The 13255-nt window shown below is 39.1% G+C and overlaps 1 protein-coding gene across 1 annotated transcript; it reads right to left on the minus strand.

The window, feature by feature from the left end:
- Positions 1–2212: 2212 nt before the first annotated feature.
- LOC146611207 (uncharacterized) lies at positions 2213–5993 on the minus strand. The gene is made up of 6 exons (XM_085345215.1): positions 5954–5993; positions 4138–4497; positions 3738–3842; positions 3088–3186; positions 2413–2450; positions 2213–2332 (listed from the first exon to the last, which is right to left on the minus strand). The coding sequence occupies exons 1-6, from the start codon at positions 5991–5993 to the stop codon at positions 2213–2215; spliced, it is 762 nt and encodes a 253-aa protein (XP_085201341.1).
- Between the last annotated feature and the right edge of the window lie 7262 nt (positions 5994–13255).

Below are 13255 nucleotides of genomic sequence, written 5' to 3' on the forward strand. Positions count from 1 at the left end.
CATGCACACAAATAAATCATGATGACATTTGTTTCTTACTAAGTTTCTTCTGCCGGGAAGCATCTGGGTGCCTGCAGCTCAGGATGTAGAGCAATAATCAAATATCTAATAATTGGGAGTTTGGTGGTTCAATTCCCAGCTTCTTCAGTCATGCTGACTACATGCTGAAGTATCTTTGGGCAAGGTACTGAGCCTTAAGTTGCTCCTGATGCAGTCAGTGGAGTGTGAATGTTACATAGAGCACTAAGATGCAGACAAATGTGTTTTTAGTTACTTTTAGAATAAAACAAATTTTATTTCCTTTGTTGTTGACTTGTTTTAGTTACATATTTTTTATTTGGTCCTTCCTATATGTCCATAGATAAATTATAAGTTTATAATACAAGTTTATAAGTTCATTTCCTTTCCTTTGATTTTTTTGAACATCATAGTCTCAAATAATAATTATATTACTATACTTTACATTAGCTGGTTCATTCGTGAGTAGTTATCACAACAACTTAACCATTTTAACTCATATGTTTCCTTTTAGCTTTATTCCTTAGTATATCTTTCCTATCCATCTCATTCATCATGTCATTAGAGTTGTTTTAAAGCATGCATGAGCTGGCACACACAGACAATATGTAATTTAGATTTGATATCTCTGTGAGTGTAGCGTAGGTTTCGTTCCGGTCCCTGGATTGATGCTGTGGTACGTCAAATCTTCATTTGTGAACACGGCAGAGCACTTCGCTTAGAGAGCACCTAAGAAAAGAATACATATTTAAGAAGAAATGGCAGAATACATGAAACGCAGATCAGTAATGATAAGGTGAAGCAAAAGATGATGACATGGATCAGTCATTACACAACTGGATTCATTTCATTCCACTGGCTCATCAACAATTGCAAAAACAGTCCAATTACTGCTCTGATCAAAAGATAGCATTTATGAAAAAAAAATAGTTATGATTAGCTGTACCTAATAAACTGGATCCAGAGTGTGTGTACATTACCAGCAAATCTGAGTATCATAATTACCTGGGTGACAGAGATCCATCAGAAAAGCATAGCAACTAACAGAAAAGGGAAGGTTAAGTTGGTATCACTCTACTGTGTTTATATAGAAAGGTTTGAATAGCTTGATTCTTTTTATATATATATTAGTATCAACATATATGCTTAGTCCTGAACCGTCCAACATATTATTGACATAAAATCTGAACAATCTTTGAAATCCTTAATCCCATAAATTAAAAATAGTTTTTTTTAATATAAATTTGAATCCAAATTTATTGTAAAATACAAATTTAAAAGACTTTTCCCTCTCCAATACACTTTTCTCCTCAACAGGCAGCTCCACAATTCTTTCATAGGGGCAGCCATATGGGGGCCACCAAATAAAGAATTTCCAGTTGTATTATGCTGTTGTCAAATACAGGTTACTTGAAAAATATGGCAAAAATGAGTGAAAGAAAAGAATTATATAATAATAATGGATTGCATTTATATAGCGCTTTTCGGGACCCCTCAAAGCGCTTTACAATACCACTATTCATTCACTCTCACATTCATACACTGGTGGAGGCAGCTACAGTTGTAGCCACAGCTGCCCTGAGGCAGACTGACAGAGGCAAGGCTGCCATATCACGCCATCGGCCCCTCTGGCCATCACCAGCAGGCGGTAGGTGAAGTGTCTTGCCCAAGGACACAATGACCGAGACTGTCTGAGCCGGGGCTCAAACCGGCAACCTTCCAATTACAAGACGAACTGCCAACTCTTGAGCAACGATCGCTGTCAACTTAATTTCCTGCTATTAAAGTCGATATCACTGAAAATGGGTAAATATGAAAATCAAATAAGATTTTGAAATCTATAATAATTTGCTTTAAATAACGATTTAATGTTTCAACTCATTGTAGGGTGTTTTTGTCTCTCCTGTGCTCAACTTTATTTAACTTATTACCATCACAGGACAGTTTTGGCAGGAAGGCCTGCAAATTTTGAGGTGGTGGCCGGTGCCACCTTGGTGCACCCTGTTTACAGTTAAAGAAGAAACGTTCATATCTTTAACCGTCAACAGTTTATTGGGAAAAATTATTTCACAACTTTCATCTTTGTGTCTGAGAACTGAAAAATGACTATTCCTATTTTTACCTGATTCACTATAAAGAACTGAACTGAAAGATCACGCCACTTACACCGTTTTAAGTTCTAAGTGGCGATGCTTTAGTCATCTGAGCTTTCAACTCCATCTGGCTGGGGGCGTGTGGCAGTGGTGTAAACTGTAGACATTTCCACAGGAGGTGGAAATGTCTCCTCTCTGATCTCTTCATACAGCTGGTTGTCCTGAAGGAGGAGAAGAAACCACCTGACTGATACAAACTTAGCAATAATGAAAGTCATGTCTCATACTTCCTAAAACTTACATCTATGATGCTGGAGTACACATTTTCTACTGGAGGTCCTGAAAACATAAAGTTCAGAAAATAAACATCTTGCATGAGGAAACCTTGCAATACGTAGAACCTGAGGAAGCAAACTCTGTAAAATATGAGGAACTAAATCTGAAGAACTAAAATAAGTTCAGGTCAGTGACATAAATATCTAAATGACTAGTAACTATTAACTAAATAGTAACTACAAGTAATTACTGCTGTAACCAGTCACTGTTCTTAGTTATAAATGAACATCTGGTGCTTTGGTTACATACAGGGAAGAGAGAGTGTGCGTGCGTGCGTGCGTGCGTGCGTGCGTGCGTGCGTGTGTGCGTGTGTGTGTGTGTGTGTGCATGCGTGCGTGCGTGTGTGTGCGTGCTATGGAAGACAAGTTTGACTTCTGTGTACACAATTTAAAAGAAAATTATAGCTTCATAGATGAATAGTATTTTTTAAAAAGTGTTCTTTAAAGTCTTACACTAAACACTTGGTACATACAAATCTGTCCCACTGAAAGTTATTTTTGCAAATAGTCTCCATAAAGTATATTTCTAGATCTTACTGCAAAAACTAGGTTGGGGATAGTCTCCAAAACAGGATAATGCATCAATAAAGTCCTTTAAAAATATTACAAAATGCTTTAAAATTCATTTTTTGTACGCTCACTTATGGGTTTAGTGGCTCTCCTCTTGCAGAAAATCAGCAAAGCTGCTGATAAGAAGGCGATCAGGACAATCACAAACAGACCCGTGTATAGCAGCAGATCTACAGGAGTTGAACAGAACAGACTTAGTTTATTTAGTTTAAATACAGCATGTGGCCGTGGGCCAGTTCATTTAGCCACAGTGTTATGTGAATTCATGTGCTTGCATGTTCACAGTAAGCAGGTATTTTCCTTATCCATTCAGCACCAACACATACAACAGCTCATTAGGTAGAGAGAAGTGTTCACTTAATATTACTTAAAGCATAGTTGCTCCTACATGTCCACCTTAAGATGAAAACTATAAAGAGAAGTTTTTTTTGGTTTTAGGCATGATTATCTACTGCTGTGCTTCCTCATTTTAATTAAAGTATTCATTAATACCTACAGTTCAAATGAGGCTTTTTGTGTGCTATAACTGCTGTACTCACAATTGTAAAAATAGAAAGATTAGAAGATTAGAAGTACTGCACTTTTTCTACTTGTATGTTATTTCAATTTAATGTATTCTTACTTCTAACACAATTATTCCTTTGTGGGTATGTGACACATTCTAATAAACTCATGCATAATTTAAATAGACCCATCTACATACATGCAAATATAAATGTACCTGAACTTGCAGGTTGGGTGGGAAAGTGTTGGAAAGCTTCAGTGGAGGATGATGTAGCAGTGGAGATTGAACTCTCTGGTGTCATCTTCATTGTTGGTGTGGAGGCTGATGTGACAAATGTTTATGTTGAAAAAGGTTTCAGAATTAAATTTAGCATTGAAACACTTGAAGCTATCAATAATGAATAATGCAGCTAGTTAACTGACAGGTTCACTGGAGGTTCATTAATATTCTTTTAGTGAAACACGTACAAGAAAGTAATAGTTTGGGCTTCACAGCAGAACTGATAAAACTGCATTTTTACAGTTGATATAATATACAAAGGTTATTTGAATAAGGTGTCAGTAAGTATTTGGACAGGTATGAACAAACATTTTCATGACATTCAGCAGAAACTCACCTTCTTTGACAGAGATCTGAAATTCATAGTTTGAATCAAAAAAATCTACACCCATTCTCCCCAAAGAGCACCTGTACACTCCCGAGTCAGACACTTCCAGCTTTGTGATGCTCGCATACATAATTGTCTTAGTTCCTAGAAAGCTTCCTTCTTTATATTCAATGCTGTATCTGCCTCGTTGAGCTGTGTCCTCTGTTGTTTCAATGAGAATTTTTCCTTGTTCACATTTTTCCTTACAGAAGAGCCTCAAGCTTCCAGACAAAGAAAATGAACAGCCAACTGTGATGTTTCCTCCCTCCCTTTCTGCATGGATGTGAATTTCAGCAGTAGCAAGATCAGCGTTTCCATCCTGAAGTGCTTCTGAAAATGCAAACAATCAGTAATTACGACATGCCCAAAATAATTTAAAACACCTTTATAAATTAAATTGAAGACCAAAAATTATTTAAGCAGATCGAACATTTTCAGTTTCAGTTAAATTCACTACATTTTTATTGATTTTGAATTTGCAAACACAGCTCCATGATTCTTCCTGACATCAACACAAACCATCGGCTGATGAAAACTCAGAACCTTATTTTAAAAAAGCTTGAAAGCTGGACTTTTTGTGTTTCTGATTAAATCTTCTTTTGCTTTCTTTGAATGTGAAATGGAGGTTGTGGATTTGTTGTTTAACATCTGAAGATTGCCGTTAACACGTTCATGTTGTGCTTTTTAAAACTGTCACGGTTCTGGGTCCGTTGGACCTAGTGTTTTGAGTTTATTATGTTTTGGTTTATTTTTGCATTATGGATTGTTTTCTGCTGTTCTGGTGCTTTGTTTATTATTATCATTATAGACCTGTTTCTGTTATTCTTGGTGAGGGATCAGTTCTTAGGTTTTGGGTTCTCATGTGTGTTGCAGTTTCTGTTCAGTGTCTAGTCTGTCTCTCAGTGTCATGTCTGCATCTGGTTTAGTAATTCTTGTTTCCTGTCTTATTGTGAAAGTCTTTGTCTTATGTTAGTGTGTGCAGCTTAGCTCCCCCGTCGCGTTAGCCCTGATCTCCCCCAGCTGTGTCTCCCTTCTGTTGCCCATTCCCTCATTACTACCCTGTGTATTTAAGCCCTGTGTTTTCCCATGCTCGGTGTCGTGTCCTACCGTCAGATCCTGCCTGTGTTTTCTAGTTAGTGGTTTCATGTTTGGTTTCTGTTTTGTTGGTGCCAGCAATAAAGCTGTGGTTTTCAGTTATCTTTCCATCTCAGAGTCCTGCACTTGGATCCACATCTCCACCTCCCCGCACACAGAGCGCTGACAAAAACAATGGAAACGACTCTCTAAGATTATTTTTTTTAATATCCTGCGTATTTGCTAAAGCAGTAAGTCTGACGCAACACCAGTCTGCACTTCTAACTCTTTATACCAGAAAAGGCAACGAAAAATTGATCTTTTAAAAAAAGAAAAACATTTGGGTAATTCAACAAAGATGAAACTATGATTAGAAGGCCAATGTCTAACGAGAGATCTATTGTGAAACTAAAAATATATCTATAAAAAAATATTTTTGTGCTAAGAACTTATTTTCTCCATACATTTATATTTTTAAGCAGTTAAATTGTGTTGTTGGTGAGCTATGTGTGGAAGTGACCTTTTCCCAACTCTTAACCACGTGTTTAACCACAGAAACCAATAACTTGTAAGCGAGAGGTGACAATAATGAGCAAAACAGAATAAACCATTTAAACTGTTCAGCAAGTTGCAAAATGAATTCGTTAACACCACATAGAAATAAAATAATAATAAAAGTGATAAAACAAGTTAAATAAGAAAATTTACTCACGAATGAAGATGAAACAGACCAAACTGTGACACAGTTTCATATCGAGGCTGTGATGAGTAACTGCTTCCTCTCTTCCTTCTTTACTTAGAAAAAAGGAACATTCGACTTCCTGTTTTGCAAGAATGATTTAGTCCAATTTTATGAAAAGGTTTCATTAACTACAGACAAAAATTTAATCCTTTGTTTTGAATGTAAAACAAACCAGAACTAGTGTAAGTAAAAGTGCATTTCAGTGCATGCTTCAGCTGTTGCAATGTTTGTTCATTGCCCCTCATTGGTTTTGTTTCAGTCCTGATTTTAGCTGATATTTGTGCAAAATTGTGAGGTTAACCACAAACAGTGATATTGTCTTTTGTAACAAAACCATGATAATTTACTACTCACACAGGGTTTTTACCGCTCAGAAATTTGACACCGGAAGAAACCTTAAGTTGAATCTAAAGGTTAACTATGTTGGCACATTAGAAAAAGTATGTGTAGGTTTGGTGGCAGAGAAAGTCAACGAGGTTACACACAGATGAACAAGGAAGGAGAGGTGGCAGTTTAAACTGTCACATGAGAGATGACCTACAATACTGAGACACAGAGACTAGAAGGATTTCAGAGTCTGCCAAGTTGTCCAGGTGAAGTTTAAGATGAGCATGTGCAGTTTCTAATGTCTCTAAACTAGGAACCATCTTAACAACTTCCCCAAACACTATTCAGCTGAATTACAGTCAAAATCTTGTCTTGTGTGTTCTTTTGCAAGAACATGAGATTGTACGCTGTGCTTAACACTCGCAGGTAAGTACTCATGACTGCATGTGCCTTTGTTCTGCAAGGAGATCTTACCTGTCATGAGCAAACCAGTCTTCCATACTTGCCTGTTTTTTTTTTTTTTTTAGCATGCTTTTCTTTTTGTACTTTCACTTTGTGTTGGACCATGTCCCGTGTTCCTGCACACTGCACAAAAACATATATTAGTGTCACACATTGTGAATACCCACAGTGGCATTGAAGTCAAGCACTTGTGGTTGCAACATGCCTTAGGTTGTCCCAAGGTTGTGCAGGTGGATCTTACCTGTGATGGTTTCACCAGCTTCCATATTTGCCTCTGAAAATGTAATAAGTGATTTATTCAGCTCTTTTGGTCTCAACTGTGCCAAACATGTTGCGTAGCAGGTTATGTTCCAGATTAGAAATCCACAGATATTAAATCGTCACGAACTGACTGATTGGATCATTGGAAAAAGCATCTCCATTCCTGGAAGATCCCTCAGGCCTCTGTGTGTGTACAGCAGGAGGGTGTAAAGTTTTCCGGTGGGAAAATATGGTTAGGAGTAAGGTGGACATCATAGACATTAATGTCTAATCAGGGAAATGTGCTGGACAATAGATGCTAGTAGACAATTGTGTCTATTTTCTACCACTTTCCCATGATTATCAGTAAGAAATATATAGCCTTCGAGGAAACTTTATTTTTTCCTGTTGGTTCCAAATATTTTGTTTGTTCTCTAAGCACAAATACATGACACTAAAACAGAGTACTTGTTTGTACTTGCTAAACTTACATCCAGTTTGCATGTAGACTAATTTTTAATTTTGTTATTTATTCTTTACTTACTCTCAAACTATTAAACACCACCGAGGATTCAGATGAGAGAATAAAGTAGTGCTACATTTATATCTAGTCTACATCTAGTAGATCTTCAGAGAGTACTTCAAGTAATCTTGGTAACCATGCAGTAGCTTGGTTTCAAGCTTCACCGTGATCCCATCTTGCAGGTCAGTTCCTCTCACACTCAAAGCTCCTTCTTCCATCACTCTTGGGGCTTGTTACCCGATTTTGGGTGGGGGTGGTTATATTGTTAATGGACTGATTCATATATAGCACTTTTTTACTCTCCTGGAGCGCTCAAAGCTCTTTATGCAACATGCCACATTCACCCATTCACACTCAGTCACACATGCACTTTTTTAAGTGCTCACTAACTGTTCTTCTAAAAAATGTAGCTTGATCTCTGATCCTTTAAAGAAAGTTCAATTCACCTTCATTATTAGCTTCAAGGGTCTCTAGACCCAAATACAATATTGTATTTTATATTTGATTTCAGTTAAATTTTAATGGTGTTTTAAAACTTTGAAGTCCTTAAACTTACTACTATGCAGTTTATTATGTTGCCAGAGTCGCTGAAGACCAGTGTTGGGCAAGTTACTTTGAAAAAGTAATTAATTATAGTTACTAGTTACTTCTTCAAAAAAGTAACTGAGTTAGTAACTGAGTTACAATATTCTAAAAGTAATTAATTACTTGAAAAGTAACTATTGCGTTACTTTAAAAAAATGTTTAAAATGTTTAAGCCTCTGGGGTCCAGGGGCCATTTTTAACTACTTTTGATTTTCCCTCCACATTTCACCTTTAAAAACAGTTTATTTGCCTTGTTTGGTATCATCCTTTTCAGCGCAACCTTGTGTGTCTGAATAAAGAGTTGTGTTTTCATTTTGACATACTGTATTAACACAACTGATCTAAAATCAGACAAAAAAAACATAAAATCAGAGTAGAAAAAGTTATATTTTTTATCGTAACAACCACAAACATGTTTATTGAATCATATTTCATAACTTTAAATGCAAATACAAATTGTCAATTTTAAAATCATATGCACAAGTTTTGCAAACAACAAAGTTATTCATTTACCTTTTACCCTTTTTTTAAATAACCATTTCAAACTATTTACAGAACAATCAGCTGTTCTGCATTCAATAAGACACACAAATTATTTGTGCCACTCCAAAAACACAATTTCTGTCCACTATAAAGGAGAATATCAAAGCCTGATACGTGCAGGTCTGACAGCAGCAGGTTTCTACCTGGAGACAGCAGTCGCCCCATTGTTCTGACACACAACACAAAACTATCCACAACACTACACACTAACTACACAAGACAACACATTAAGTACACTCAAAAAACAGATTCAGGTCCTCCTTTCAAAGAACACATGCAAATTATGTTAGTTGTTCACAAATGCAATTAAAAAATACCAAATTAATTTGATTTTCTTTGTGTAAACCTAAAATTATTCAAAACCAGCAGAGGCTGATTCTGAACACAAAATGAATGAGTTTGTTGGGGCACTGGGGGTAGGAGGAGTACATTTTTGCACTTAAGTATTTGTAAACTCAAAGAAATAAATTCAAGCCCCTCTTTAAGCTTAAACATTATTTTTAATCTCATTCAACGCAAATGTAGCACTCCAGCGTTACTGCAATTATTATTCGTGTGGTGAACCTAAATTATTTTCTCTCAAAGCAGTCTTTGTCACAAGAACACAAAGTTACTGAGTTACACAATGGTCCGCCTTCTTTGAAAATTTTGCGCTCTTTCAGGATCACCTAAATGAATGCAGCTGCTCTTGGCCTCTCTGTACTTTTTGGATAAAACTACATATATTTTTCATATATCCAATTGTGTATTTCTTTATCAGCTAAATCTATGGCAATGCTATTTATCATAGAAGTAACAGTTGTTTTTTGAACTTTTGGTGGTGCTACCATTCTCTTCTCTGCTTGAATACTATTTTTTTTGACAATATAGCCAGGTCTTTTCAAAAGTGCCTTGTTTTAGAGGAGAAATTGTGTAGCTGCCAACTTTTAAGTCGGAGCGTGTGCTAGCTTATTAGCAGCTAGCCATTGTGCTCAATGAAAGATGATGTCCTATAGCTAACTTCTTTCTTACTGTTTTCTTTTTATAATCTAAATGTAGCCAAGTGAACTAATACTACGCATGGAAAGGGTTTAAAAAGAGGGAATTGTGTTTTTGACTGGTTGCCTGTCTACCGGAGGTCTGTTGTAGGGTTGTCATGGTGATGACTAGACCTCGCGTTTTGGGGGTATACTGTCCCTTTAAGAGCCGCCGTAAGCCAGAGCACGCATGCACTCAAGTTTGTGTCACACTGAGCGCTGTGAGCGGGAGCACTGGAGAGTTAGAGACTGCAAAAGATTCTGTGGCTAGCTACACACGAGGTAAATGTGCTAAAAAGTGTAGCATACTGCAAAATATTGTCACCAGTGTTGTAGTAGACTGTAATTAGCTAAGTTTCTTTAGCAATGACTCCATGTTTGTGACCATTTCTGTACAGTTCTTAACGCGCGACGGGTGCATGTTTAATGGTCACGTGCTGTGAAAGGGACTGAAGAGCGGGTTGGCGTGAGTAGTTACAGTGTCCTAACAGATTTCAAAGTTGTTAAGTTTGTACTTTTACTCACTTTGCATAACTCTGTATGTTTCTGTTTGATTCAGAGGGGAGATTACTTGCTGTGTGATTCCTGCGTGTGTACTTGTCCTAGCACAGTAGCTGTGTGGAGAAACCGAAGTGAGTTCATGATGTTCTCCCATAGAAATGTATGTTTAAAAGAGAGTTTACAGTGCACTTTATTGCCAGTTGACCTGCGAAGTTGTGGGATGTAAACAATGTGTTTATTTGTTTTGTTTTCTCTTTTTTTGTTGTATTTGTTTCTTGACAGGTCACTACTGTTGTCTATACTGTTTGGATTTAACATGTACATATGATAGTTACTGTTGTCTCAGACCCTGAAAGGCAGTTTAGGCTGAGCCAGTGGAATAGTTAAATTTTGCCGTTTCACTCAAAACTACAGAATTAAAACTGTGCTCCTCCGAGTACAGTCGGAGAATAAAAAAGCCCACAAAAGAGTATTTCCTGTGTCCTGTCCTTTTCCCCATGACCGGGCCACATAGTTTGGTGTCAGAAGTGGGATTCTCAGGTTAGTTTTGAGTTTCAGTATAGAGAGACACAGTGAGTGGGGCTTTATAGACAACAGTAGTGGCTTAGAAGATCCCAGTCCTTCCCAGAGGGCGGCAATCGCAGTGTGGACGTCCTGGGGTGGTTCGGTGCAGTGGCAGTTGGTACAACAGGAGCCTGCTTCAGCCATTGGACGAGGAGGGCGCCTGACACAGATTTTGGACTGTTGAATCTCATCTACAAGTGACTGTGGGAATCTGCTGCAGTAAAGACTCAGAGACATTGCAGTATGTCGCAAGAGGACGAAGGGGAAGGTCCTTCAGGGGCCGGAGCTATCCCCACTGAAGACAGTCAAGCTGCCTCGTTGTTTGACAGTGCAGGTAACCCGTTGGTGGAGCTACAAACAAAGATTAACGAACTGAGTAGGAAACATGATGCTGTTATGTCTAGTATTGCTAACATGGGTAATGTTCCAACCAGATCTGTCGTGTACATTCCAAGAGAAAAGGTGATTGTACCTTTTAGTGGGGAACCAGCTAAAGATGCTTACACTGTTGATGAATTCATAGAAGAGGTGGAAAGAGCAATAAGAACTAGGGGTCTGCGTGGAGAGGATCAAACCGACTTTATCCTCTCACAGCTGAAAGGGTCTGCCCTAGAGGAAGTTAAGTTACGTATGGCAGGCCAGGTGAAGCAACCGAGTGATCTCTTTTCATATTTGAGGGAGGCATTTAGAGAGAAGCGCACCACACCACAGCTCTTGCATGCTTTCTATGCACGCCGCCAACTAGATGGGGAAGACCTGCGAGATTATTCACATGCACTCTCTCAGTTGCTCAATGCTGCAATACAGCAGTCCCCTAATGTAGTACCCAACACACAGCTGGCACTTCGGGATCAATTCATTGAAGGTGTGCATGCCCCAAATCTTCGGCGTGAACTACGTAGGCTCACTAGGGACAAGCCTGAGTGTAGTCTCTTTGATGTTAGAGAGGAGGCAATCATGTGGACTATGGAAGATCGTCCACGCAGCACTAATGTAGCCAGACATAGAAATATAGTGAGTGACAGGCCAGATGAAAGCTGTGAAAAGACAACCTCCACCAGTGATGTACAGACAGACTTTACCATGGCTCTGCAAGAGATGGTTAAAATAATCACACAACAGGGTAAAGCCATAGGGGAGTTAACTAATGCAGTGAGGGAGCTCACAACACAGACTGCCAGTTCTGAAGACAGTAGAGGTGTTAAAGCTAAGCCCAAGCCTAAGTACACTAGAGAGGGTCAGCCTATTTGTCTCCGATGTGAAGGGGTGGGACATATGGCCAGACACTGTAATGCACCCCAACAACCTACGAGCCAGTCTGCAACCATGTCCAGTTCCTCGCTAACGGGAAACGGGAACCCTCCATTGCTATGAGCCGGGCAATGCGAGGCAAATCAGAAGGCTCAAAGGAAGCTCTAACCAAGGAACATTTTCTAGAACATGCTGTTGGTCAGTGCCCTGAAGTAGATATCCAGATAGGTGGTGTATCCCTTAGATGTCTGCTTGACACAGGAAGTAATGTAAGCACTTTGACAGAAAGCTTTTTCAGAAATCATCTCCAGGGAGAGGATGAAGATATGCACTGTACTGCCAAGTGGCTTAAAATCACAGCAGCCAACCAGTTGCCGCTGCCCTATTTAGGCTATGTAGAGTTAGATGTACAGGTCATGGGGCTCACTATACCTGAATGTGGTTTTCTTATAATCAAAGATGATAAAACAGAAAGAGACAATCCCAAATGGTTGGATTTGTCACCCCATGGCATTATAGGGATGAACATTGCAAAACGATGTAGACAGTTAGTACTCTCAGAGTTTGACACCACTCTAGGGGGAGAGCTGGAGTCCAGCTGGAGGAAGGCCTGCCACTGCGTACAAGCTGCTGAGCTTGTGGAAAAGGTGTCTACTGCCCGTGTTGCAAGCAAACACAAAGTGCGGGTGCCTGCCTCATCCCTGACCACTGTCTATGCAAGGGGCCATGGCAAGCAGTTTGGTAGCGCATTGGTTGAACCAGGGAATGTTCAGCTCCCAGGTGGCTTATTGGTGATCCCAACTCTAGTGTCAACTAACAGCCTGGTATTCCCAGTACAGGTGATGAACATCTCACAAGAGGATGTCTGGCTTCCACCTAAGGCTAGACTAGGCATTATTAGTCCTGGCCGCTGCATTGAGGGTGACCCATGCGAGGTGAAATTTGAGCGCATATCTGCCAACCACGAGGAGGTGACTCTTAACCAAAAGGACTGTCAGGGGGCCAACAGCTGCGTACAGGACTTATTGGGAAGATTACACATAGGTGGCACACCAGGACAACAGGCCGAGGTCAGAACTCTTTTGAAAAGGTATGCGGATGTTTTTGCACTTCATGATGAGGATTTGGGGTACACTGATCGTGTGAAGCATGAAATTCCTGTTGTAGATGAAGCCCCTGTTTCTCAGCCATACAGGCGCATTCCACCAAATCAGTACAAAGAGGTCAGGGAGCACATTTCTGAACTGTTGAGAAAGGGGG

This window comes from Diplotaxodon limnothrissa, linkage group LG20 (assembly GCF_057381915.1).
Source record: "Diplotaxodon limnothrissa isolate DT_005_m linkage group LG20, D_limnothrissa_male_GT1.1, whole genome shotgun sequence".
NCBI lineage: Eukaryota > Metazoa > Chordata > Actinopteri > Cichliformes > Cichlidae > Diplotaxodon > Diplotaxodon limnothrissa.